Genomic DNA, 27,893 nt, shown 5'->3' with positions numbered 1-27,893 from the left:
TTAACTGTGATGCTTCAGAGCACCATGACGTGAACACACATCACCAAAAATCTGCACACAAAGACAAGTTGAGTATTACTTTCCATCAGCTAGAAAAACCAAGACATTGATTTGGTTAAACTGTTGTTTTCCAAGCGTTTACTGAATGTTAACAGGATTTTATGTTTTTTACTTTCTCACAATGTTATATTCCTAACCTTCTCAGAACGTTGTTTTCCTGACAGTCTCAGAAAGTTATAATACTAACGTTCCCATGACGTTATATGTTATAACGTTACTGAACGTTGTACGTTATCAGAAGCTGGTTATAGATTGCACCCGGAAAGCTAGGTTTGGGGTTACTGAGGTAATTTTAAGGTTAAATAACCCTGTGTTTGGGGATGAACAAAGTATATTTTATTCTATAAGAATCATAGACTCTATAGGAATACACCCAAGGTACATGTTAACTATATGGAATACACAAATAATTACAGTCAGCTCTACTGTGCTCTCGATGGGGCAGTGATATTACAAGTCTATTCATTTACACATTCACATCTATGATTATTAATTCGTTGCCAGATGTTTTTCCTGCATTTTGCAGCTGCAACTGTGTAACCTTTAGCCTGGATTATGTGTTTAACTCCTTCGTATTTGTTTACTATTATAGTTTGCTCTTCGTTTGAAGGTTCAGGGTTATTTCTCTGTCTTTCTTGCAGTCACTGACACACACAACAAGCATGGGTGAGTCAGACTTGTTTGGTCCGGAGATCTCACTGTCTCTCTACACACAACCACCAATCACTCCCTGACTCTCCATCACTGCAACTATACTTCCTGCTGCACCGACACAGAAGTCGCGCATGTAACTTCAGCATCCGATGTCTGGTGCCATAGCAACAGAGAACAACCAATAAGGGAGCTCTTCAGGACACAACAAGCCTCGGGTCAGAGTATCCTGGTGCTTTTGATTCTGGGAAATGGGATTTGTTGCAAACTACCTTAATGTTCTTTCCCTGGATTATGACCTGCTTCATTCCGTTATCACTTGAAGGGGACTGTTATGTACATTTCAGGAGGTCACTTACATTTGACGTCAGCAAATCAATGCTCTTGTTAAGAGTATTTAAAACCTGCCATTGTTGCCTTACATGATCAATTAAAGCAAATAGATCACGTGTCTCTTTGTCCAAATCAGGCACTGATTTAAAACTAAATGCATGAGACCCATTTTGTTCCGGCTCAGCGTCCGCCTGACCTTATTTCACTCCATCCATATAGAGCTGCTGACACGATGCTTTTCTCAGACTGTATAGTTGTTATATCCTCAACGTGAGCTCGCGCGGAGCGCACCACCGTGTTCACGGGCTGCCGTGACGCTTCCTCGACTCGTTCGATTTGCACGTCCCGCTGCGTCACGGCCCGTTTGTGCTTGTGTGCCCGGGCCGTCTGAGGACAACCGTGCTCGGAGCCAGACAGTACAAACACCGGGGGGGGGGAAAACAGACTAGATTGGGGTTTTTTGTGATCGACTGTCTGCCGCAGGAAAAGCAGGCGGCGTGGGCACCTTGTGAACACAAACCCTCCTGATTTAAGCCACGGAGACACATTTTAAAAGGTGAACTATCTGCCAGAAGGCGACAACCGCTGATATATCAAACTACGTTACACCAACGGCTCTTGTGATCACGTCGAGCCCAAATAGTATATATATGTATTTGGAAAATATCAGAGCGGGCGGTTTAAAAACTGTACAAAGCTCAGGGCTATTTTCTACTGTCAATTCAGGTGACATGCTCCCGGCTACCCGCACAGTGGCAGCATTGCAATGCAACTACGGAAAGCTACAAGAACACCGGAAGTTGAGCGTATTTAGTTTTTGAAAATAAAATACAGGTTTTTTTGTTATTGACATTGTTATGACTGAATCATTTGTCAAGAATAATTTAAATATTCACAATGAATTCAAGTTTAATACCTATTTTTCGTTACTGGTTATCTGTATGCGAGCTGTGTGCCGGTTCAATAGCGTTCAGTCCTCACTGACTGAGTAGTTAGTTAAGTAATGTCGTATGCACTTACATATACGTATACATTTACTTTGGCATATTGCCTGTAGTATATACGTTATATAGTATATATGTGTGTAGCGTGACAAAATAACACACTGTTTTGTTAATTTGCTTCCCACCCATTGTCAAATGTTTTATTTTGAAAAGACATCTCCGGAATGACTTTACGTCACCTTGTCGCTTGACTCCCACTGAGGAAAGGGAAAGCAGGCTCAGGCGGCAGAAATGGAGAGCAAAAGGACCGGGAGGGAGAGCAAAAACGCTGGAGAGACATGGCGTGGCAGCAAGACAAAATAGAGGCATCTCAGTCCACCGACAGGAGTTCTCTTAGGAACAAAGTCAAGGTTGAGGAGTCGAGCTAACGCTTGCTGTCTGGAGGATTTTCATTTCGCTTTGCTTTTTTTGGTCTCACCTCGTAATCAGTGCGCACTCAACGCTCGTGTTGGCCACTGTCTGCAGAGAGAAGTCTGTGGCGAACCACCCAGTCTGACAGGAGAACAAGGTAAACGGGACTTCTATTAGTGAACTACCACTCAGTGCTGTGTGTTTGTTTACACCCGCGATCAACGCTTAAAGTTACTCAGTCTGGTAGCGTTACCTTCTCCATTGTTTGGCTGCGTTAGCTATTCTACCAGCACTGTAGGCGAGTGCAGTCAAACACACTTATACTCGTATTTTTCCCCCGCTTGCTTGGATTGGCATGATCGTGGCGCAGCGACATGTACCATCAACTAGCACAACGTGGCTAAGCTAACTTACTGATAGCTGCTTACATGGGCAAAATGTGCCAAAGTGCCACATGGGGCTCTGTTGTAACCTACCTGTCAAACACAGAGGAGCTGCCCGGGCATGCCCTTGGACATCTCATCCTAGGCTGGTTTTTAATTAAAATAACTTTAATAAAATAAACACTAAACTGAGTACAGTCTGGTCCTCCCTGAACACAGCTTTGCCTTGTATGGCACGATGTTATTGTCTCCTCTTGTGCTGCTTTCAGGTAGCTCAGTATGAGTCGAGATGGGTGGGCAAAGAAGAGAGCCAATGCCAGTGGTGACAATGGTTGGGCTGAAAGGGTGAGTATTGTCACCCAGTCATGTCATCATCAACAACAACAACAATTTAAGGCAGAATTAACATCATCAGCATGACGACATTCCCACTCACAGCTGGGTGTGTAAGTAGGCAGCTGAATGTGGAGTTGTAAATGCTGTCTTCAGAATTTAAAAAAATGCATTGGGGTAAAAGGCACATGGTTTGTGCATAGTGAGCGTCACAATATCACTGTGAAACTGGAATTGAACAGCCCTGTTGTTCTTCGCCCCCTGAAATTTCATTATAACAGCTAAGAGCCCGAAGCAGATCACAAGTCACTGTCTAATTAGGTAAAGGCTTACAATGCCAGGCAGAGCTTTAACACAACTGTGAGAGCTGCAAATAGCCAGATACATACATACAACATACATACATATATAGATACATACATGCATACATAAAACATACCATATGAACAGTAGTATCACCATAGAGGCCAGGCAGTAAGTGCTTTAGACAATCTCTGATATCGGTGTAACTGTAGAGAAACATTAGCGCCTAAAGTATTTTTTTATCTGCACAAAGCAACATATAAGTGCCCTTATTTCAATGTTATATACATTGCTAGGGTGTGTTCATAGGAAAATGCACACAGTACTTATGTGTAAAATCTATTATTTATACATAGAATTAAAATAGTAGTTGCATACCTGTGTCTTGATATAGTTGAAGGCCTATTCCTATCAGCATGTCAATACTTTATACATCTATTGTATATATAGACATTTCGTGACCAACCATACATTTTTTTGGGGGGGGGGGGGGTTTGTTATGTAAATCGTAACTTCATCATGCCATTTCAGGTTGTCTGTGATTCTGCAGGTCCGCTTGTTGTGAACGATGTCCTAACTGTTCTATCACCGCTCTCCTTGTTTTGTAGGGAGGCTACATGGCTGCCAAAGTTTCGAAGCTGGATGAGCAGTTTAATCTCGATGCCCCGAGAGAGAAACTGAAGGACGGCTCATACTCCCACATGTTTAGTGGAGTCTCCATCTATGTCAATGGATACACAGGTAACGCTATGCAATGCTACCTCCATATTGTTTATGTATCACTAGTTTGTCTCTGTGTTTCTTTCTCCTCACCTGAAATATATAAATTACATTTTTGATATGTTAGGTAAACTCTAGCCACAGCACCTTATTTTAATGCGCAAATTAGTTTTTAATGCTTTTTAAAAAATGTCAATGTTTTTCTTTCACTTCCTGTCAGGTGATGGTTCATGTGATAACTGGCACTATTTCTTACTCCTGTATCTGTTTCCTGTGGTTGTGATGTTTTGTGCAGATCTATAAGTAGGACTTTTGTCTTGTGTGGATTCCCAGTCAACAGACATTATGATTTCTGTTTGTCATTTTGGTTTACTGTTTAATTGTTTACCTCTTTGTGATTAGAGCCAAGTGCAGATGAGCTGCGCAGATTGATGATGCTGCATGGCGGCCGCTTCCACACGTACTACTCTCGCTCCAAAACGACCCACATCATTTCCAATAACTTGCCCGACAGCAAAGTTAAGGAGCTCAAAGGGGAGAAGGTCGTCAGGCCACAGTGGATTACTGACAGGTGTGTTTAGTGGGCATGCTTCGCTCATCTATTTCTATATTGTAAAAATATTAGCGGGAAAATCTCTGTTTACTTTGTCCTTTGTTTGAAACAGTATCAAGGCTGGGCACCTCCTGCCTTACCAACAGTACCAGCTGTACACTAAGCAGAAAGGCCCACTGTTCCCTGGCGTGACTCTGCGCCAGACGTCAGAGATTGCCGGACCCAGCCATGGGCTGCTTCTGCCGAGCGTCCATCAAAAGCTTCATCTGCCCCAGCGCGGCATTCAGCACTCTGTGCCCAACCACGAGGAGTCCTCATCCAGCCGCCTGAACAACTCCATCCCCAACGCCAGCCGCAGTCATCTTTACCAAGGCAACGTCCAACCTCAGTCCATCCAGCAAAGTGCTGCTGTCCGCTTCATTAACCCCCAACCAAGTCACTTGCCATCAGCTTTCCTCAATGCAGACCCCAGACACAGGAGCCTGCTGTCTAACCCAAGCCCCGCAAAGCCCCCACAGTCTACTCTTCAGACGCCTCATACTGATCTCCAGCAGCAGAGAGCGAGCCAACCGCAACCTCAGAGCAACTCTTCTTGCAACGCTGCCCGGAGCGGCTACAAGGAAGTGGATTTAAAAATGTGAGTATGCAAACTTTTCTTACATTTTCTAGAGTTTTGTGCACAGAATTGGATCTTGTTACATACATTGTTATTAAATAAGACATCTCTTTTAATCTCGCAGAAACGGATCACTTCAGACCTCATTGGAATTGATCAGCCATTCAAAAATAAATGAAATGCAAGAGTGTGGCAAAGGTGATCCTTTCCCGCAGGTGGCGAAGGAAGCACATCTGACAAATGGACACACTCACCTTGTTAATGGTGCCTTAAAGCCAGAGGACCGGCCCCCTGTTACTGACGACCCTTCTGTTGAGAAGGAACTGCCTCAATGCAGAGTCAAGAGTCCGGATGATAAACCTCAGAGTCCTCCAGGACAGTTTCAAACCAAACCGGACCCTTATGAGTTCCCTCACAGTCCTCCGAAGCAATCAGACCCGGCCCCCGTCTTACCGAAGCAACCCAATTCCCACGGAGCCAACGAGCAGAGACCTAAACCCCCACCACCTACCTACCAGGAGGCCACTGGCACAGAAAGCCACCTACTCCCTAAACAGCTCCAGCCACCCCATCAAGTCGGTTCACATCCCGATAAGACTCCCCCTTCACCCGCGTCTCGCTCTCTTTCACACACTCCCGTTCGCCTGAACGGGAGTCACCACAATGCCTTTTCGTCTGACGCCGCTTCTTTAAACGCACCCAGCGTAGCGGCCAAACCCGACCGTCCCACTGAAAAGGCTTCGTCGCCGTCTAAGTCTTCAGCGCAGCTGCTGGCTCAGACGGGCGGTTTGATCTCTGAGTTCTACTCTCACTCACGTTTGCATCAGATCTCCACGTGGAGGTCCGGCTTCTCCGAGTACGTCAATGAACTGCACGGCAAGCGGAAAGCAGTGTGGGGGGGCTCCTTTGCTGGGAAAGACAGGCTGAGGAAATCTGTGGCCCCGCACTCTACAGACAGTCGAGGTAAGAAAGGGAAGGGCCACTGTTGCTTTTTTGTGTTTATTTATTTATTAATTGACGAAGGTTGTAATTGGTTGTCATGGTGGCTCAGTGGTCCAATAAGCATACCACACAACTGACACTTTAACCAGCTTAAATTCAGACATTAGCTGCATGTCGTACCCCTCTCTCATTTTCAAAATGTGTCCTGTTGCTCTCCGCTGTTAACGGCCAATAAATTCTGAAAACGTCTTTTAAAAAACGGGGTGTATCAAAGTGAACGAGCAAACCAGTGCAAGAGGTTCGAGTTCTAAAAGGTGGATAAAATGTTCTCTCGTGTGATCTCAGGTATTTCTGTCTGTGCCCCTGCTCATTAAGAGACAGACACATTATATTTGTGTCGCATTTGTTGCCCTTTCCCGTTAAACTGGGTTGGTGGGGATGCTGGTGGTGGCGTCGCTCGATGTTGCGTTCACGTCTTTCTGTGACGTGGAGAAAACTTCCCTCTGACGACCCCGGGTATGCATTTCTTTGTGCGGTCAGGTACGTCGGCGCCTCCAAGTGTCAAGTCTTGTATTCTTCACGTGGACATGGACTGTTTCTTTGTGTCCGTGGGGATCCGACACAGACCAGAGCTCAAAGGTGAGGCGCCTTTTTTTTCTTCTGTTTTTAAAATATCGTGCTGCCCGTGAAACGTGTTGATATGTATGGTCGTCTTGCAGGGAAGCCTGTGGCTGTGACCAGTAACCGTGGACAGGAGAGAGTCCCCCTGAGGCCTGGGGCCCAACCTCAGATGGAGCTGCAGTACTACCAGAGGAAATACACTCATCCTAAACCTGGTGAGACCTCTTTGTCATGGAGCATGCAGACCTTTATTTTCCTTGGCTCAGTGTGTCTCCTATGTGTCCCTGTACTTGTCTTACTTTATTGTTGCATGCTTGTTCTGCCTCTCAGATGCAGCAGATGAGGATCTACACAGATCTCCTTCACAAGGGAGTCCTGACTCCCATGCTAACGGAGTGGTGCAGGATGTCGCTGTTCTCTCAATGGCGGAGATTGCGTCCTGCAGTTATGAAGCCAGGTGAGATATAAACACACACACTCATGGGGATTTTATATTAAACAGCATATCTGTATTTTGTACTCAACCGGATTCGGTTGTCTCTCACAGGCAGACGGGTGTGAGGAACGGGATGTTTTTTGGCAAAGCTAAACAGCTGTGTCCCTCGCTGCAGTCCGTCCCATATGATTTTGAGGCCTATAAAGACGTGGCCCTCACCATGTATGAGACTCTGGCAGGGTAAGAACAACTTCCCGGTCGACGTTTCACTCAGTTCCCTGTCGTTTACGTGCCGAAATGACCTCAAGCACACCGTCTCATTGCTATGTTCTTGGCAGTTACACCCATGACATCGAAGCTCTGAGCTGCGATGAAGTGTTGATAGACGGTTCTGCTCTGCTCGCTGAGTTGAGCATCAACCCAGAAGATCTGGCCAGTGCGATCAGAGCAGACATCAAGGAGAAGACGGGATGCTGTGCTTCAGTGGGCATGGGTGAGTGTATGAAAAATCCATCAAGACAGCGCTCCTATTTAAAAACAACCCAAACTGACCGCTCATCTCTTCAGGGTCCAACATCCTGTTGGCTCGGCTTGCCACCCGTAAGGCCAAGCCAGATGGGCAACACCTCCTAAAGTCTGAAGAAGTGGATGATTTCATCAGGGAGCTGCCAGTGACCAGCTTACCAGGTAGCTACAGCACCACCTGCTGTTCATGTCCTCCGCTCTGCAGTCTCTCAGCCAGCGTCGGAAATACACGAGGGCAAAGGGCAAAACTGCCCCTAAGAAATGTAATTTTGCCCCTGATATCACTAGGAGAGGGGCAAAATATGCCCCCGCAAAAACACGGAGCGCTTCTTAATCAGACCTGTGACTGCGAGACTGCGGTCAACTCAGCAGACACTTCCATGTTAGTGCACCTATATGCTGACATTCACGGTAAACTCATTTAAACGGCACAGATCGGGAGCGAGCGAAGGACTTTGAAAGTTAACGGAAAGATTAACGTGAGACAACATCCGGTTTATTAAGACGAACATCCGGTTTTCAGAATAAGATGCCAACAAAGTATACATATTGCATAATGGAAATTAGATTAAATGAATTATATTCACATTAAGTATAAAACATGCTCCCTGCATCTCGTGAGTTAAAGGGAAAATACACCTAAATTGTGCGTAAAGTGTCTTTATTCTTTGATTTGAGGGTTGCTGGAAATGAATAATACCTGACTGACAGTCAATTAAGATATTTTACTCAGTAAAAACTCTGAACTGAATTTGTACCTTCAAATGGCACATTTTTTTTTACTTTTAAGGTGCTATAAAAATGTTTTTCTCAAAAATTCCACACAATGACTGATATATATGTAATCAAGGCATTGTTGACTTAATAATTGTTAATAGTTGTTTTAAAAATGTAATAACAATAAATAAGAATAAATAAATAAGAATAAAATTGAATATGATTGTCTGATTTGTTCGTTTTTTGTTAAATAAATCTAAGAAAACACTTTGAATCTGTAGACTACTGCCTAATAGTCTTATTATTGCCATTTGATGACAATTGGTCATATATTGTAAGCCTAAATAAGTATATTTATTATTTTGAACAAAGGTTAAATGTTATTTCACAAGTTTCAAAAAATGCCCGCAATTTTTTGAAAATGCCCCTGGATTTCAGTTAGTGGGGGCAAAAATTGCCCCCAAAAAAATACGTGAATTTCCTACCCTGCTCTCAGCTGTCTTGTGGTAAATATTCGATGACTTGTCCTTTCCTTTGTCGAGGTGTTGGGCCTGTTATGGGCAGAAAACTTGCTGCAATGGGTGTGAGGTCATGCGGGGATCTCCAGCAGGTGTCTCTGTCTCAGCTGCAAAAGAAGTTTGGACCTCGGACCGGACAAACCCTGTTCCGCTTCTGCAGAGGCCTGGACGACCGGCCTGTCCGCTACGAGAAGGAAAGGAAGTCCGTCTCAGCTGAGATGAACTACAACATTCGCTTCACTGGGGTTCGTTCTACTTCCTTCCTCCCCGTCTTTCTTGTCTTCTTTGTGTTTTCCGCCCGTCTCTCACTAACCCTCTTGTCTCCCCCCCCCACATATGTTGACTAGGTTGATGAGGCCGAGTCTTTCCTGACTAACTTGTCCATGGAGGTGCAAAAGCGTTTACAAGAAGCAGGGCTGCGGGGGCGCAGAGTTACCCTTAAGGTCATGGTTCGTAAGGTCGGAGCGCCACTGGAATCGGCCAAATACGGCGGTCATGGCATATGTGATAACCTAGCCAGGTAAGAAAGGGGTCTTCATCTGTGGGCGTTACAGATGGTTGATAATGTCGTCCCTCCATTGCCTGTCCGTGTCACTGTCTCTCTTTTAGACTCATTTTTATCCGTCTCCCTTTTTCTGTCAGGAATGTGATGCTCGCTCAGTCCACTGACAGTGGTCAGCTGATTGCCGCTGCCGTCATCAAGCTGTTCCATGCCATGAAGTTGCAGGTTCAGGACATGAGAGGAGTCGGCATCCAGGTTCAGCTCCTTGACGGACATCACTCCGTCCCTCGGGGCTCCGCGGGCCCCGGGGCTCGCTCCATCAAAGAGATGTTGCTAGGCCGGGGATTGAGTGTGAGATCCAGCAACAGAGGTTTGTGTAAAGTCTTTGTGTTTCAGTTTCTGACTTTGTCGTCGTCTGCTGACAATAACACACATCGGCACGACGTTTTCCTCAACCACAGGCCCATCGTCTGTCTCCTCTCCACGTCCTCGGTCCTCTCCCGAGCCGGTCCCAGGTACAAGCAGAGACCAGCGGGCACGCAGACAAACTGCCAAACATTCTCGAGCACGTCTCAACTTCAGTATTGAGATCCCCTCCCCTTCACAGGTAAGGACTTGAAGAAGATGTCTGATTGATTTTAAACAACAGCTGAACATTTTCAGCATCTTGTGTGTCTTCATGGAACCCAAGGTGGATCGTTCTGTGTTGGAGGCGTTGCCTGCAGACCTGAGAGAACAAGTGGAGCGGTCGTGGACCGATCGCGATGGGAGGCCAAGTAACCGCGAGTCAGCCAGTCCGCAGCCCTCTGCTCCTCTTCCACTGCCTCCCTCTCTGAAGTCTCGTCCTCCCGGTCCTGCACTGTACGCTCCACCCGTTGGCACGTTGCTTCTACAGATCCCAAACCAGCCAGACAGTCCGGGGATTGTGCTGGAGCTACCAAACTTCTCACAGGTAGGGAAGCAACCGTTTGTGTCAGAAGGCCAAGTTGTCACCTAGAAATGTGAGCACTTATTACGGCGCATGTTAAAAATATCAATACAATATCAATATAATCCTTAAGAGGCAGCTTTTTTTTTATTGGAAGGGCAAAAGCTGTTCTTCGATTGTGCATATTTGTACCCATTTATCTAAAGCTGTTTTCATTGATTGTGACCAGGTGTTCATTTTCACTTAGTCCCTCGGCTTTCTGACCGCAGGTTGATCCGGACGTCTTTGCTGCCCTCCCCAAAGAGCTCCAGGCCGAGCTGAAGTCTGCCTACAACCGCGTAACAAATCTCCAGCCTCAGGAAAATATACGTAAGCCCCCCGGTGACTTTGTTAGGAACGAGTTTTGCTTTTTCTTTTTTTTCCCTGCTATTGTCATCACGTATATTCTCTTTATCTCGTGTTTTTCCCTCTTGATTTTCCCAGCATTGGAGCAGAAGAATCCACTGCTGCAGCTGAAGCAGTCGGGACTCGGCATTGGTCGAGTGAAGCGGCGCTACAAGAGGAAGAATGCAGTGAGCCCCGTTAAAAAAGGCCCTTCACCTCTGAAGAGGCGTCACGCGGCCAACAGCCCCGGCAAAACGCTGCCACCTCCTATAAAATCCCGAGAACCAATGAACATATTAAAGGTGGGCCAGTGAACAGTTTCACGCGTGAAGATGGTGGCAGAATGTGACGATAGAGAATTTCTTTGTAATCTGTCCGGCTCACACCTGATTTCCCTTCCCAGGCTGAAAATGGTCCGTCCACATCAGCCTCAAAACCAGACATGCCAGAGTCTCTGTCCAGATTCATCCCTCGCCCTGCTCCAGTGTTGGCCGGAGCCTATGACTTGACCGACATCAAAACACTTCTGCGGGAATGGGTCACCACCATAATAGGTACGCGGTGAAGAACCGCACCGTCATAGCGCCTACTCGCGCAGTTAGTTATGTTGTTATGCACATTTAATCACTTCTTACTTTTTGTTAGACCCGATGGAGGAGGACATCCTGCAGGTGGTGAAATACTGCACTGATCTAATTGAGGATAAGGATCTGGAGAAGTTGGATTTAATTGTAAAATATATGAAAAGGTACTGAACAGTTAAACCCCCTCCTTTCCTCTACGTCCCCATCTTGTTTTTGCTTCCATTAATTTCTTATGTCGCCTTTTGATCTTCTCTCTGCAGGCTCATGCAGCAGTCGGTGGAGTCTGTTTGGAGTATGGCGTTCGACTTCATCCTAGACAACGTGCAGGTGGTGGTGCAGCAGGCCTACGGTAGCACCCTGAAGGTAGCATGAAGGAGGAGGAAGTGCGGCTTTCACTGCGTGATACCGTTACAACAACCACTCTCGTTTTGCCACGTTCGCAAAGGTCATCTGCAATACAAAGTGTGACGTCTAAATGATGACTCTCCTCCTTCTGAACTTCAGGTCCTCAGTGGCCTCCTGAGAATGGGACGCACATTGATGACTTCACACACACAACATGAGAAAGTGTTACATGAGCCATGACAGTATTTGAGTGTGTACAGTTCATTATTTTCCTGTACTTGCTCTTTTAAAGGGACAAGTGACACAAACTGAAAAGCCGAAATTGTACTTAGGATCTACTCACCAAAACTCAGAACAGTGATAGTTGTAGCTTTTTTGCAAATTCCTAATTTTTCATTTGGAGTTCTTTTTCTAAATACACGTGACATTTTATATAAGGATTTTTGCAGGCAGTGCCGAACTTTTTCTTAAACAAGACATGCCTTTACAGGATTTAAAATTTCCGTCCCGATGAGCGTTTTCCATCTGAAATAGCAGTTGACTCCTCCTATGTGTTCCTAAGGTTTCTATAATGTTACACAGGCACCGTTTGAGTTTTTGTTTTCCATTTATGAAGTTGAATCAGTCAAGGTTTCAAATAATGACTGTGATAAACCCAATCATGTTTAAATGTGAAGCACCTTTTTAGAATTTTCTTTTAGTGTTGTAGCACTCCTGAGTTATCAGACTTTATCATACCAGAAATTGTCGGAATAAAATATATTATTTTTCATCAACATTTCTTTGGAGCTCAATTCCACTTCTACTGACCTGCACTCAAAAAAACGATTCAAGCCCTTCTTAAAGGTGACACATTTAAATCGTGTTTGATTAATTGAAATATATCAAGTTAAAAAATGAACACATTTATATTTAATGGGTCTAACATAAAATGCATGAATACTTTCATTTATTAGATTTATTTGGGTTAGATGGTGTGTATCAACTCAAAATAAATGTGTTTGGTTGGGGGACTACCCCTTGCGCATGTACCAGATCACGTGCTCTCAGTCGTCTTTCCCCCCTTTCCGACTGCAGCAAGATTCAAACCGACCGTCCATTCTTTGGTAAGTAACTTTATATATTTTGTTGTAGTAGTTTAGAATGTACCTCGTTGTCAATCAAGGCTTCCATTCTGTAATAATGACCACAATGTGTGGAACAGACGTGATAACTTAGCCACACGACTGTTCCGTTTTTAATAAGATCGAAGGCAACACAGGCTAGCTAGCAAGCTAGGTAGCCAACGTGGTTTGCATTATAGAGCAGACCAGAGATCAGGGTACTGTCATTAATACGGCTTGGACGCAGCGCCGAAGGCTTCCTTATGAACTGTCTGTATGCACTAAAAAACAGTAGGAGAGCAGTTAAACGAGCAGACTACGGTCTCCCCCTTTCCAGCGCCATAATGTCGGCAGGCAGAGCAGGCCGCAGAAGGCCACTCTCTCTAGTAGTGGGCGTTCAGTTGTAGTGGGTTTAGCCACGTTTTCTTCACTGAAAAATGTTTAATATGAATAAATCATGAGCTCATAAAACCGCTGAATTCCTCTCACTCGCGCGGGCACCTGATGCATGAACACACGGAAGTCAGCGGTGTTTTATCGCAGCAGCCATAGAAATAGAACGAGCGTAGAACGGACATTCCCATTCAAACCGATGTAACGGGATCAGAGCAGCGGCAGTTTGTACGTGTACCGTCGTCATTGTGAAGAACTGATCGATGTAGCGGGCTAACTTTTCTGTTATACTACGGTCAATGCGCAGTGTTGAGCACTATTTTCTTTTGAACTAGTAAAACGACCAAGACAAACATCGATGTCCGTTCTACTCATTGTATTTCTATGACCTTACACTGTGTGAACGCAGGCAGGAGTGCGAATGAGTTTTCAAGGCAAACAGTTTGATATTTTATTAAAATGACGGTCTTAATCTTATTTAACACGATTGCATGATTTGATTTCTGTTGTATGTAGCTTTAGTGTTGCTGTAAAAGGTGAATTGCTAGTCTATTCTAAATGGTAACATTATATCTGCGAGTGCTCCAAAGCACTTTTGACTTGACTTTGTTTTATGTGAACTTTGGATTATTCCAGCCTTTCCCTCCACTAATATAGTTATCTCATCTTTTGCAGTTTGATCAGCATTACCAAGCTTCTTGAGGCAACCTCCTAATGATAGCACGTAATAGGTTATATGCTCGATGCGAGCTGATCTCTCATTGTTATTTGTTCAGTTTGATATGTACTAATTATCTTTATTCTCTTTAGGACTCTGCATGTGGCAGTGTAAAGAATGCAGTTTGGAACTAGCTAGCAGGTATTTCTTGTTGCATGGGCATTGTAGGGGCAGTTATCGCTATACATGTCCATACATTGCCCATGTACATTCAATACATGGAGTAAGCTTCTAAATCACACATGCTGAACTGCACATTCAACCAGAGATTGTGGAGCAGAGGCCCCTTCCCTGTTCCAGCAAAGTTAAGTAAGTAAATGTGTGTTTCTATGTGTTTACCATTTTGATGATTAATGGCTTCACAATCGCAATTTGAATCTAATAATCCCACATAATGTGATAGTAATTATAATAAACAAGTAACAAACAGCTGTATTTTGTTTGTTATTCAGGTCAATGCAGAGTTCCTGCTGATCACCACCAAACTATTTCAATCAAAGTTCATGTCACAGCTGGACCTCTTCTCAGACTCCCTGATACAGGGCTTAAAGAGCAAAGGAGGTGTGAAGGAGAAAAGGTCAAGGATGTCCTGACCATCAATGATTTGGTTAGTACATATGTATACAATATTAGTTTCACTGTATTGGGGTGGTTATTGTAATATTTTCTTGTCCATATCTGCTTTTTTAAAAACATGTGATGAATAGTAAATGGCCTGCTTTTATTCTGCTTTCATCCAGAACTTTTAGTGTGATGACATCAACACCAAAAGGGAGTGCATCTGAGAAGCCTGTCATCTACCTCAATGAAGATCCAGACTCTTTATCAATCTGGTAAGTTTATCGCAATATGTTTCCCATGTAGCGTCAAAGTGTTACCCACATATATATATATATATATATATATACATGTTTGTGGATTAACTTAACACAAGTTTTCTGTGTTTGTGTTGTTATCAGGCTTCCGCCGCTGAGGATGCAGTGAGGGACATCGCATTCACTGTCATAAGGATTTACATGATCCAAAGAGATGGGGAGCCAGAGGACGTGGGACTTGATCAACTGCATTAAAGTCCTGAACAACGTAGACGGTGTCATCATGGCGTTCATCATGCTTTGGGCTAATTTGTGCCCTTAATCTAAGCTTTCCAGACAACTTCAAGTACATCTTTGAGCTTCTCCAGAAGGTCATAATGAATTTGGATGGGCACAAGCTGAATTCTAAGATACAGGAGCTGAAAATCAAGATGTTTGCACAAGAGGTGAACACCAAGTGACAAAGCCAAAGAATCTTATCAGATCTTTTGGATGTTTTCTACTTTCATCTTCCGCCCAGTCAACGACAATCCATGACCTCATGGATGTTTTCCTGGTTCTGACATTTTGAAAAAATTGACTAAGCTGCACAGAGGCAAGCCAGAGACTGTAAATTACGGAACTTTTACATGTCACTGCAAGCTGGTTAAGTGTTTACCCGCAGAAAGTTTTGCCCAATTCACCTCCACATCCTAACTCGAGTGTTATTACTCTCTAACGTCAACTTGCACGTCCATTTTCCTCGTTGTCTGATTGAATGACTCTCTACTCGAGTTGAAATGGACCCTAACACGGTTCAATACGCTGTAACTTCCATTGACTATGAGTATCCTTGTTATTTATAATCTATAAGTTTTAGTTTGTGGATGTTTTGTGATTTTACTGTTGTAGCCCAAAAGTGGTCCGAGTTGCCTGTTTCTGCACATGATAACACATCATCGGCTATTCTTCAGTGTAAAGGAGTCCTTTTGTACTACCATCTGTACTGGTAGGAAAGAAAACAGCTGTATTGCTCTTGACAAACCAAAGTAGTGGGAATTTAGCACTTGCAATAGTGGTTGTACATATCGATTGCAGGAAGTTTTGTGCTTTTTGGAAATGATAGTTTCTGGTGAATGACTACACTGCAGTGCAATGATAGTCCCTGTTTGGAGAGCAGTGCATAGCCTCCACCCTCATGGCGTCTTTGTTTGTGGCGCCAAGGGATTTGGGATAGCTTGGTATTTATTTGTCACCAGTTGTGGAGCTGTTACAAGACTACTGTTTTAATATTTAAAAACGATGAAAGATGCACTGTATAGATCCTTTTGGAATTTTTTTGCTATCCTTTTCTGATCAGTGTTTTTGTAAAAAAAAGCAAATTATATTTAAAAAATGAAATGCAGGCTCTAGAATCATGGATGTTCAGATTTGTACCATATTTAATGTATTTAAGCATTTTCAATAAAAAACACTTGAACTAGGTTTTGTCTCGTGTCTTAATTGGGGGTCAAATTAAAAAAAAGTTTTTTACCTGATTAATTCATTTCCAATGAATTGTACTATATTGAGTTGGACTAACACAAATCAATTTCATTTCATGAATGGTATTTTTTTATTTAGGTTGTATTTGATAAAATTGAGTCGGACTAACTCAATTTAATTATAGTGCATGGATGTTTTTAGTTCAAGTTAGGTTTAACTATATTTCCTCGGTGGAAAACCTGCCCACAATTTAATTGAGTTCATCCAATGAATTATTTTTTTGAGTGTGTGAACTATCTAACCATCTAAAACATGGTCTGCTGCATACAGTAGTATCTTTTTTTTCTTATTGTCAAAGTGCCAAACCTTGTTATTATAGTATGTAAATAATGTTTTTAAAGACTCTTGTTAAAAGTTTGAAAAGAAAAGCTGTAAGTGGAGGGTGTACCTCTTGTATTGTTTACATGTAGTGAATTCTTAGTAACTTGTCTTTAAATTGTAAAATCTTCTCACTCTTTAAATTGTTTGTAGGTGTTCCAACACGGAAATGTGAAGCTGGCCAAAGCTCTTCCTGTGAGGTTAACTGTTGATTCTTAGTAGCACTCTGACATGGGAGGATGTTGACAGGGGTTATGGCAATCAATAAGTAGCTTATGCAGTTCTTTTTTTTTTCATGAGCAAGTGAGACGTCCCTTCAAGATATTGTAACATTTCATACAGCCTTTGTATCTGGAGTAAATCTTTTCTAGTGTGTTTCCAGCCTAGTTACCCGTTTTACAAATCTGAATATTGAAATAATTCTGGATTTGCAGAGGAATAGGTGACCTTATTTTATAACTCAACGTATGTATTTGTGTACTTCATACATTGGAGACATTTTTACGTCTTGTGGGTACATCATTGTACTTCTGTGACTTTAACACTTATGATCGGTGATCGGTAGTACTCGGCAGATGCGGCTGGCTGGCTGGCTTGTGATCTCACCATCCAAGACATTGTGTGTGTGTGTGGTGGAAACGTTTGTTTAAAGCAGTGTCCCCTATATGCAAACCAAATCAATCATTTTGGTCATCGGTCATTGTTTTTAACTTGTCGACATGAATGTAATTCAGAATGTGCAAGTCTCCACTCACTTCCAAGATGTTTGCTTCTCTTCACCCGTCATATCTCTCCAGACGTTAAAATTGGCCAGTCTTGTCTTCTATAAACTGGCTTGTGCCTGAAGACCCGAAGCTGTGAACTTGTTTGTAAGTTTTCTAAATCTTGGTAATAAACTGTAAACTATGTATTATTATATTTGTCTTTGTCATTGTTTAAAGTCACAACCTGTATAGTAGAAGAAAGGCTTCAAATCAATATTGCGCTGGTTCTGAAAATAATCTTTGAAGGGGTAAAATTGCTTTTTATCTACTGGTACTTTACAAACTGGAAATGGTGATGAATGTCTAGTCTTGAAAGATCAAGGATGTTCATCTTCATCTACACTGTCCCTGATCTGACGATGAGGAGCTAAATACAGTACACAACTTCAATCATCAAAACTTAATTCTACTTTTTTCTCATTCTGATTGTGTTTGCAGTATGCTTGCAGGCATAACCGCTTGCAAACATATTCCAAAGTCTTGCATGTTTGTGCCAATGAACAAACGGTGGTGTCAAGTCCGTCATTTTCTTTTTTTCACGGTTTGCAAGATTTTATTTTGTATAAAAAAATATTTCAATATATAACTTAGGCCATAGTTGTGTTTGAGCTGTAAATTAAAAAGACAAACCGTAAAGCCATAAAGGATAGTTTTCATTTAAATATAGCTTTTTGCAGATAATAGTAATAATATAAGAAATGCCCGGATGTAGTTTGACGTCAAAGCGGGCCTGCAGTGACGTTTAATACGCAGCGATTGTTTGCATTTCGCGCACGAACTGAAGTGTCGACGAGCTCCATCAGGTAACTAACGCTTAATTTAAGGCAGCGTGGTTGGAATTAACCATATTTCATTTTAACACAACACATAATGTAACGTTAAGTTCATCATCTCACACATTAACGTTCGTCAAGCGTTTAACGTTATATTTGTCCGTGCTACTGTTAACATCTATGAAACTCGCATGGCTAACGTCAGCTAGCTTAGCAGGCTAACATGGTGTTGTCTAGCTAACGTTAGATTGTTCCTTGTTTGCTGGCGGGAATTAGCACTTAAGCTCGCTACATTACTCAATTAACTGGTGTGTAATAATTAAATGCACAGGACGGTTAAAGGTGAGAGGCGGAACAGATAATTAGACAACCATAACCGCAGCTAGTCTAATGCTAGCTAACAACCGGCTAAAGGAAGGTGTGGCCTGACGATACCAAGGCTTTTTGTCAGCTGCGCAGCTCCGTCTGACAGCTTTCTGCGTAGTGTTAACAGTTTTGTCGATTACTTGACAGAAACGTTACGTACACACTTGGTAATTCGCACAAGTGATGTTCATGTTAACTATAATGTTAGTGCAGTTGCCAACCATGCATTGTCAGTGTATTAAGTCAGTCGTATGGTCGCCCAAACTCAAGCGGGACAAAGATGCCCTGGAACAAGTTCAGAGACGCGCAACTAGACTAGTGCACGGCCTCTCCAACCTCTCATACCCAGAAAGACTTGCTAGTCTCAACTTGCAAACGCTGGAATTTCGCCGTAAACGAGCCGACATGGTCCAAACTTTTAAAATACTGACAGGAATCGACAGCGTACAGTCTAATAGAAGTTGTCAAGTATGTGGCAATAGTATGTTCAAAGAATCCCTCAGCACCAATACAAGAGGTCATGCTCTGAAGCTACAAGTACAACACCAGCCTCGTCCACGGAAACCTTTTTTTCTCTAGTAGAACACTACCAGTATGGAACAGCCTGAGTCAAGCAACAGTTAGTGCCTCCTCAGTCAACGCATTTAAGACCAGCCTAGGGAGAGAATGGCAACACCATCAAAGCCAACACCAACACATATTTTCCTACTAATTCACCGTCCAGTTTCACGTTCTTCACCAACATATCTAACAAACCTTGAGACTCAACTATTTACGGATGAGGATCACGCCATCACCTTGGTTTAGGGTCTCAATACTCTTAAAGGGTACCTAATGACCTTTACTAAAGATAAATTAAGTACACCTAGTTAGATCTAACGCAGTCTAATGCAACAGCCCTGCAATACCCACGTGATGGGACATCTATCAGTGTGACACAATACAATTCAAAATCATCGCAAACTACAGCCTCTAAAATGACCATAATATTGACTCAAAACCTTCTCTGAAAAGTAAACCAAAGCTGAACATTATAACCTTCACGAAGGGAGGATTGCTGGACTGCTGCTGAATGCATTCGTTTCAGCCGAGTGTACTGTATCTAATAAACTGGCTACTGAGGGTACAGTTTAAATGCATTAATTGCGCAATTTTATAGTGACATTTTTTCTGTCCTTTACCCTCTCAGAATCCAGAGATAATTTCACTTTGAGCAGGCAGCCATGGCCAGCCAATCAATGGACATCTTAGCAAAGGTTCTGGAGCAGTCGGCCAAGCTGGTGGAGGAGAAGGTGGACGCACAGCTGAGCAAACTGAATGAAATGGATGAAGATGATTTGGAAAGACTGAAGGAGAAGCGGTTAGATGCACTTAAAAAAGCCCAGAAACAGAAGCAGGTATGTGCGATGTTTTCTTTAAACTGTTTTTATAGTCTGTGTCTGAAGCAAATTAAATGATCTGGACCATAAAATGAATGCCCCTGTTACATCAAGTGCAACATTTATACCACAACTTCAGCAACCACTGCAAAATATATTAATGACACTGTTTAAATTATATACAACTCCATGACATGTAGCCTTATTGGAAGTGATGATAATATTGTCGGAAGCCTGGAGTGATTTAAAGGCTTAACTCCAACTCTGGAGTTTGTCGATACATCAGGATCTTTGTGGATCTTTCATGGGAAAATAGTTTTGACACATCCCAGATCAGCCAACAAAAGGGACGTCATGTTTTGTTTTATATTGTGCTAGAATATAAACGCCAGTTCCATTGTTCTGCTACTCAGCCTAGTTCTCTTCTTTTTAAGGAGTGGCTGTCTCAAGGCCATGGAGAGTACAGAGAAATCTCAAGTGAGAAAGACTTTTTCGGCGAGGTCAAAGATAGCAAGCATGTTGTTGTTCACTTCTACAAAAGTTCCACCTTCAGGTAAGTCCTTTGTATTTATGGATCATAGTGACAGGTGTACCAGGGTGTATGCTGCACAATTTGTGATATTGGGCTATATAAATACAATTGACCTGACTTGACTGCAACAGTACCGATAATCAATTGATCCTTTTAGTCAATTAACAATGTCAAAACATTCACTAGTTTCAGCTTCTCAAACAGGAAATGTGCATCTTTTTTAAGTTAAATTTTGCGGGTTTTAACATTTTGCCGAACAACACATGCGATTTCAAGATGCCACCTTTCGCTGTGGTGACATCTGTAATGTAGATCTTTAGTTGCAGATCTCAATTTAGTCACTTTTGAGAATGCAAAAGCATTTTACATCCAGGAGTCAGCGCCGTACCTCACCAGCACTCAGCTTTTAGTTCATTGAAACTAGAGTACCTTGTCATTTGATTGCTGAACTTGTCATTCTGTCCTCCGTCCCTGACATACAGATGCAAGATCCTCGACAAACACTTGGCCATCTTGGCAAAGAAGCATATTGAGACCAAATTCATCAAACTGAACGTGGACAAGGCCCCGTTTCTGACAGAGAGGCTGCGGATCAAGATTATTCCAACGCTGGTCTTGCTTTTAGACGGAAAAACAAAGGACTACGTGGTTGGCTTCTCTGACCTGGGAAACACAGACGAGTTTCCCACAGAGATGCTTGAATGGAGACTCGGCTGTGCAGATGTTATTAACTACAGGTGAGGCGTGCAGTAGACTCCCACCGTCACCTTTCAGGCATCATAGCTACAGAATCACAGCAATGAGCTGATTTTAACATATTTTCTTTCCTGTTCTAGTGGTAACCTGATGGAGCCTCCTACAATGGCATCGAGGCCGGGCACAAAGTTCACAAAGGTGGAGAAGAAAACCATCAGAGGGCGAGCTCACGACTCCGATTCTGATTCTGGAGATGACTGAAATGCACCTATCGTTGTCTGGTTTTCTCTCTCCGGGCTACCTCTTTAAAAAAAGACAGCCCACTTCAGATTTTTATTCCCCCTTTCTCTTCGTGACTTACTCATTAATTAAACATTTTTAATTTACAGTATCTCAAATCAATTTGTTTTATAAATAGGGATGCATCCCGATACCCGGTTCTAAGCGGGAACTGATAAGACTGTAGTATCGATAATAATCGAGTATCGACCGTTGCAAACCACCTCTGTTTCTGTGTCTTTGCACGAGGGGCGGAGTCGTGTTTTACTCTGACACACACACCGACTCAGTACAGTGCGAGACACGCATCATGGCAGAGAGAAGAAAAAGATCAGAAGTGCGGCTACGTTTTACTCCAGTAGCTGCTGAGAACTCTCATTGTCACAAATGCAACAAAACCCTCCCAAGTAAGGGAGGAAACACCAGCAATCGATCAAAACATTTGGCCAACAAGCAGAACATTAATCTGCAGAAATGCTCAGCGCTCTACTGTTTGTGGAGCAGCCGCCCATCCTCGTGCACTGCAGGTAACGTTAGCGAAGAGGACACAGGAGAGGGAGAACGAGTGTCACAGGGCTGTCACCAGTGTATTGTTAAAGGCCTGCACTGCTTCTCAGAGGAGTCAATGGGATTTATGTAACAATAAGTCTGTGTATAGTGAGTTGTTTGATACACTGTTCATAATAAGGGGAGTGGCTGTGTGGTGTTCTTAGTCATTTTGAAGCTGCTAGTCCCACTACGACTCCAGCCAACACACCTCAATAATTGTTTCTTTGCTGTGGGGAGATGACCGAGGCGCTCAACTCTAAATGTACTCTTCTTTAGGAATGTTCTCAAATTTACATTTGTTGTTGGCATTGAAATATAACAAAATCAAAGAGAACCGATAAGCAGTATCGATAAAATCCTTGCGATACCCATCCCCATTTATAAAAGTTTTTGGTTTCAGCCTTGTTGAATGAATTGTCTGCCATGTTGCCATGCACGTCAAGAACAAGAGAACTTCACTGAACCAATTATCAACCAGCTCTCAGCCTTGTTGATTTTGTCTCTTTGACCAAAACCGTGAACCTGTCTTGAATGATCATTTAGGTAGTTTCTGTACTTTTTCTTGAATGTTTTTCCTTTCATCATTTAAGATATTAAAACAGAAACCATGAGGCTTGATAGCCGAGATCATCCTTCAGCATCAAACTTCATGTTTACTTGTAGCAACAGTTTGACTCGACTTAATAAAAAAATACAATAGGAATTTACAAATTTGTTCTTGAAATTCTGTACAGGATAAAATAATTGGATGTAGCAGCATCTTGAGTTTTAGTTGGTAACATGGATGAAAACATAGTGGATCATGTATTTCCATAATGCAACACAATACTGTTACTTTGTTAGACCCGTCCTTGAGAAACACTTAAAGATCGGGCGGTACCCTTTTAATGTGGGTTAGGGTGTCTTCAATTATTCTAAGCAGAGCTCAGATCATAGATGGCCGGGGATAAATATGAATTACCTGTTTAACTGGTGTGTTTGTCAAATCTAGAACAGCCCTTACACACCAACTTAAACGGCACCAAATCTATACGAAACATTTTTTCTTCTACAAAGCAAACTGAGGAGCTTCTAACAGCTAGAAAGATCTATATGTGGGTGGTGAAACATTTCAGAAAACAAGCCATTTAAAATCGCAGTTAGACATATTGATTGCACCATTTCCATTGAGTAAAAACAGTAAAGCTGGATTTCTTATATACATATTGCAAAAAATAGTAGACCTTGGGGCAGCTTCAAAGCAAGTCTGCATTATATTCCTCAAGCTCTAAGCACCAATGAAAACAGTTTAACATCTAACCTATGGTGTTGACAGAATATACATGCTGATAGCTTAGCAGGCGTGCCAGAGTCTTCACAAGCTAAACGCTATAGTTACCGCTGACTAACAGCGTACTATTTATAGGCTTTGCTAGTAGGAAAGGGTCAATTGCCAACTGAACAAAGTGGGCAACCACCCCATGTCCCCAGACCTTCAGGGGCCTTGAAATCCCCAATCAGTTTCATCATTTGGGAGTATGCACCACTAAAGTGAATGCACTGGTAAGGGCCATAAGGTGGGGCGGTTGTGAACCTGAAATACCACTTTAAGTCAGGTAACGTTACAAACGTTGAGATTAACTGAATTTGAGTATTTTATACTTAGTCTACATTTTGTTTCAAGTTGTGTGAGACAGTGAAATCGGTGACTAAAAAAAAAAAGTGCTCACGAGCAAGTGTGTGTCACTTTTATGGATCATAACACTGCATGCATCTAATCATTTGCAACTTTTAATTGTAGATTGATTGAACATCATTTTAGAAGTGGGCTGATTTCAGCCTCTGACTGAAGAGAACAGAAAGTAGAGTAGAACAGCCACGCACAGAAAGTAGAGTAGAACAGCAAAGTACAGAAAGTAGAGTAGAACAGCAAAGTACAGAAAGTAGAGTAGAACAGCCAAGTAGAGTTTCCTGAGCCAAAGCCCCTGAAGGCAACATGGTGAAGTGATATTCACTGAACAGAGGGTCTGGATTGAGTAGTTTTTAAAATACATACCGAGCAGCGATCATAACCCAGTGATCCTGATCAGAAATCCTAATGACAAAAAGCTGATTTTTAAAGTGAACCTTTGCAAGACAGAAGAACTGGCACTCACGAGTCCTTTACATTATTTCTTTACTCTGCCACTTGTACGTGCAAAGAAAACTGTACGAGAAATCTGCTCTTCATATTTGAACCATGACATTGTATATGCATCAAAAACTCATGTAATAGAAGTCAATATAATTCAAGTCAGCCTTTATTTTTCTGTCATGCAAGGAAATACTGAAGCCCCAATGTCTTCAGACCCCAGCCTTCATCTGGTTGTTGGGTGGTAGTGCCTTTCCCAGGTGGGTCCCAACCGTCCATACTCCTTTGTGGCATTTCGCTCATAGACCTCAGGCTTCAGCTGGAAACCCTTCTCCCCATCAAAGCAGTCCATGGGAGTGAAGGAAAGTGGTTTTTCGACCAGGACACCTTGCAGTCGGGTACGCCAGCCCTCCAGCATGGTGCTGCGCTCCTCAGAGGGAATGTGAGACGGAGCCCAGAAGATCTGAGGGGCCATAACCTGATAGCCACAGTAGTGCAGGATGCCAGTCTGGATAGAGAGAGAAACAGTTTACGAGCGTCGTCCAATTGGGGGTTTACAGATTGAAACCTGTGGACTGTGTTAGATTTGTCCCTTCTGGGCTACAGTAGAAACAAAGCAAACTCTAAGGCCCAACTCCCTCCTTAGATATGAAGTTCTCATTCTACACTAACAATTTGGTTTTAAGTTATTATAGAGTGATAAAACATCAGGCTTAAGATATATTCCATGCCATTAAACTCCCAAATCCTACACTCTGGATCTTTAATGCCGAGTTGAAGCAATATTCTGATTCAGTACCTGTAGTGGCCAGTGTGACATTCATGTCTCCATTAATACCATCTGCACTAAACATGGACTCATGAGACCCAGTGGTGAAGGACAGCATTGCTTTCTTGTCCTGTGCAGAAAAAAAGCAAGTTAGAGAAATAGATGAAACAGTTTCAGACGAGTAATGCAAACTACTTGATTTGAGCCTTTACCTTGAAGATTCCCTGGCTGTATCTCTTTTCTTAAGAGTAGGCATAACCCAGTGTGAGCACCCGGTCGATCCAGCCCGTCATGATGGCAGGAACAGTGAACCAGTACATGGGGAACTGAGAAGTAAGGCAAAGTGTTAGCTTTGAGCTAAGAAAAGCGTAACGAACAAGCATTACTGTCACCAAGCCTCTACCTGAAAGATGATGAGGTCCGCCTCAGTGAGTTTGCGTTGTTCCTCAGTGATGTCAGCACACACAGTAAACTTCTTCTAATGCCAGGGAGATATTGATGTACCGGTGATGTCCTCAGCAGTAGCAGTGGCTTTAAACTGAATGGCGTACAGGTCCGATACTGCCACTGTGCAGCCCTGACCTGCTAAAACTTCCACAGCAGCATCTTTGGCTGCAGCGTTGAATGAGCCAGTGCTCTGGTGGGCATACACGATCAACACTTCCTTTGCGGCTAAACCAAGGATTAAAGATTGGAACTGAGCACACATCAGGGCAGAAATCTCACAAATGAAACACTACAGTTCATGACATGCAACATTACTCAGAACACGACACATAAATCCCTCAGCAAATACAAGAACACATAGTTGATAACTCACCCATTCTGGATACAGATCGCTGCTGTGTTGAATAAGAGAGCAGGTCAGTCTAGAACAACAGTCAAGATGCTGTTTTATACACCACAAGACTCAACACACAGCCTCCTCACAGGTGCTGTCAATCAGCAATCAAGGTCATCAACCAATCACCTGGCATCTCTCAGAACTCTCATCATATCTTTTATTGAGCCTGGACAGCAATTTTAAATGGGGAGTGGAATTTATATATCGCTAAAAGCCAAGAAATATGGAGGTTTTTATCAATGAAACCAGCTACGGCTTTTGCCTGTTTTAGGATAAACTTACAATAATACTCTTAGACCTACATCTTCTACTTCATTGCAGTGTGTGTTTCCCCCATTTCAGCCTGCCCAGAAAGAGACGGAGCGTAGGTTTGTCAATGTCTTTAAGAAAATATCACTCTCCTTGACCCCATTTTCAATGTTAACACCAGCCCTGAAGCCGAGACATATCACCTGAAACTCAGAACCTTTACTTGCCTCTCAACAACAGTTCATAATCACGAGTTACATTGTGTGCGACTTAGATTGAATAACTATTAATGAACTCCCATGAAATGACCTTTCTTGAGTAAAGTGGTTACACAGTATATACTAGTCCACCAGAGAGCAGCATGCACCAGTAAGCGCCATGTTGTATCACCTGCAGCCAGGAAATCACCATTTCTCATGACATTGGCATGGTAGCAGGTGCGCCATTGTTCGATTTGTAGGTGTAATAAAAATGTGTGATTCTCAGTCATACAGTACAATTGTTGTCATGTTTTCAAATGGGTACGTGTGTTGTTGGTCAAAGTGTCTCATAACAGAACGATCTGTTGAACATAGAGCCAAACTGGCTACTATTGTAGATTTTAATGATGTTATGCTCGCTGCAATTAATCACACAGCATTTTGTCACATCATGTGCTTTACTTTGTTGCACACTGACTTGGGTTTATTTTATCTCACGTGCGTGTAGTAGTGCAGAGTTGTGGAAACCAGCATCTCCTCTTTTAGTGGATTTGTTGGTCAACTCCCAAAGCACCAACATAAAAGCTCATTTGTGTTGCATTCTTTCACTAAACACTGATCAGTTCAGTGGTTTAGTGAAGGTCTATGTATGTGTGTTCCAATAACCATACCTCCATTCTATTAATATGACAGAAACATATCTAGTATGTCCTAATACATAGCATATCAAATGCAGTTTGCCACAAATACCAGGATGTACTGCGTCTGGTTGCATTTTGCAGCACGCAAACAACTGGTGATGTCTGAGATGCCATATTTAATTCTGAGGAGAAAACACTGACTGGACAGATGGTTTTGTGTCTCCAATTCTGTGGTCCTGTGGGTCTAACTTCAAAGGAGTCAGATCCAAATATCTAATCCAGCTTCAAGTCTTTGACCCAACCACTGCTTCAGCAATAGATTCCAATTCCACGTATTGATCATCTCTCCATTGTTTGCAGTTTTGTCTTTGTCATTGCCTCAGCACATGCCGTTATTGGCATTTAGATATTGACAACTATGCTTTGATTGATTTGTGTTCCTGACAGCACAACAGTGTTCCTTTGACTTCCCTTTGCTCTTCCTCCTGAATTTATGATTAGCAGTGACAAATGACCTTACAAGGGACTGCGCAGATAATTAATTGATGGGTTGATTGAATTGATTGATGGGTTGATTGATCCAGTCATTGACGTGGTGCACACCCAGAGACCAAAACGCCTTGAAGTAAAGAAATATACGAGCAGATATCATTTCATTGGAACCCATTGAAGACTAGTCACCACAACCTCATTAGGAATATTTAATTTGACTGAAAATGTTATGGACATCTTTTTATTTGGGTCCGAGGCGAGCCATCTGAAACCCCGTTATTGCTCCATCGAGGACAGCAGAACGATTGACGTTGAACTTGCAGGTTATCACTTTTGTCACTGAGCTCTCTCAGAATTTGAGTAATGGGGAATGTGTTCTTTTGGCTACTTAAACATTTGAACGACAGACCTATCAGTAACTGTGATATGACAAGATGACCTCGTCATATCATAATTTCATTTTGATATTGTGCAATGACTCAAATTTTTCAATGACCTATTTAGGCCAACAGTATGCACCTGACAGTACTCTTCTACCTCTACTTTGGTTTGTTGCAAAGTAAAAACACA

At 42.6% G+C, this 27,893-nt stretch overlaps 2 protein-coding genes, 1 long non-coding RNA gene and 1 pseudogene across 4 annotated transcripts; 3 read left to right on the top strand and 1 right to left on the bottom strand.

Moving 5' to 3' along the window:
- Positions 1–2,435: 2,435 nt before the first annotated feature.
- On the top strand, positions 2,436–12,536 carry rev1 (REV1 DNA directed polymerase). Its single transcript, XM_079277029.1, has 22 exons — positions 2,436–2,556; positions 3,052–3,127; positions 4,027–4,159; positions 4,541–4,709; positions 4,804–5,328; positions 5,432–6,270; positions 6,790–6,888; positions 6,969–7,085; positions 7,201–7,327; positions 7,418–7,546; positions 7,645–7,799; positions 7,874–7,993; positions 9,091–9,311; positions 9,414–9,586; positions 9,709–9,938; positions 10,030–10,175; positions 10,260–10,520; positions 10,766–10,865; positions 10,980–11,182; positions 11,284–11,434; positions 11,526–11,628; positions 11,725–12,536. Exons 2-22 carry the CDS (start codon positions 3,062–3,064, stop codon positions 11,834–11,836), a joined length of 4,179 nt encoding a protein of 1,392 aa, XP_079133155.1. The 5' UTR covers positions 2,436–2,556; positions 3,052–3,061; the 3' UTR covers positions 11,837–12,536.
- A 333-nt stretch (positions 12,537–12,869) lies between these two features.
- LOC306783167 lies at positions 12,870–16,301 on the top strand. Its single transcript, XR_013772287.1, has 5 exons — positions 12,870–12,915; positions 14,116–14,332; positions 14,476–14,630; positions 14,764–14,856; positions 14,983–16,301. It is a non-coding gene; the product is annotated as an uncharacterized lncRNA (long non-coding RNA).
- A 1,883-nt stretch (positions 16,302–18,184) lies between these two features.
- txndc9 (thioredoxin domain containing 9) lies at positions 18,185–21,576 on the top strand. Its single transcript, XM_079276694.1, has 5 exons — positions 18,185–18,247; positions 19,773–19,980; positions 20,397–20,515; positions 20,977–21,231; positions 21,331–21,576. The coding sequence occupies exons 2-5, from the start codon at positions 19,807–19,809 to the stop codon at positions 21,449–21,451; spliced, it is 669 nt and encodes a 222-aa protein (XP_079132820.1). The 5' UTR covers positions 18,185–18,247; positions 19,773–19,806; the 3' UTR covers positions 21,452–21,576.
- A 2,764-nt stretch (positions 21,577–24,340) lies between these two features.
- LOC306783075 (ribosyldihydronicotinamide dehydrogenase [quinone]-like) lies at positions 24,341–25,721 on the bottom strand (annotated as a pseudogene). Its single transcript has 5 exons — positions 25,718–25,721; positions 25,301–25,569; positions 25,110–25,223; positions 24,928–25,027; positions 24,341–24,636 (listed from the first exon to the last, which is right to left on the bottom strand). The product of its transcript is annotated as a ribosyldihydronicotinamide dehydrogenase [quinone]-like (transcript).
- Positions 25,722–27,893: the final 2,172 nt, after the last annotated feature.

The sequence above is a fragment of the Melanostigma gelatinosum genome, assembly GCF_949748355.1.
Source record: "Melanostigma gelatinosum genome assembly, chromosome: 10".
In the NCBI taxonomy this organism is placed as follows: domain Eukaryota; kingdom Metazoa; phylum Chordata; class Actinopteri; order Perciformes; family Zoarcidae; genus Melanostigma; species Melanostigma gelatinosum.
Note: the sequence above shows the minus strand (reverse complement) of the source record. Positions and strands in the feature narration are given on the sequence as shown.

What these genes read in the sequence shown, in the direction of transcription:
- txndc9 (XM_079276694.1), top strand. Translation starts at nt 19,807, where the DNA reads ATGGCCAGCCAATCAATGGACATCTTAGCAAAGGTTCTGGAGCAGTCG. An exon ending in AAGCCCAGAAACAGAAGCAG is followed by an intron (nt 19,981 to 20,396) that starts GTATGTGCGATG and finishes CTTCTTTTTAAG; the next exon opens with GAGTGGCTGTCTCAAGGCCA. An exon ending in TACAAAAGTTCCACCTTCAG is followed by an intron (nt 20,516 to 20,976) that starts GTAAGTCCTTTG and finishes CCTGACATACAG; the next exon opens with ATGCAAGATCCTCGACAAAC.
- rev1 (XM_079277029.1), top strand. Translation starts at nt 3,062, where the DNA reads ATGAGTCGAGATGGGTGGGCAAAGAAGAGAGCCAATGCCAGTGGTGAC. An exon ending in TGTGAGATCCAGCAACAGAG is followed by an intron (nt 9,939 to 10,029) that starts GTTTGTGTAAAG and finishes CCTCAACCACAG; the next exon opens with GCCCATCGTCTGTCTCCTCT. An exon ending in AACCAATGAACATATTAAAG is followed by an intron (nt 11,183 to 11,283) that starts GTGGGCCAGTGA and finishes TTCCCTTCCCAG; the next exon opens with GCTGAAAATGGTCCGTCCAC.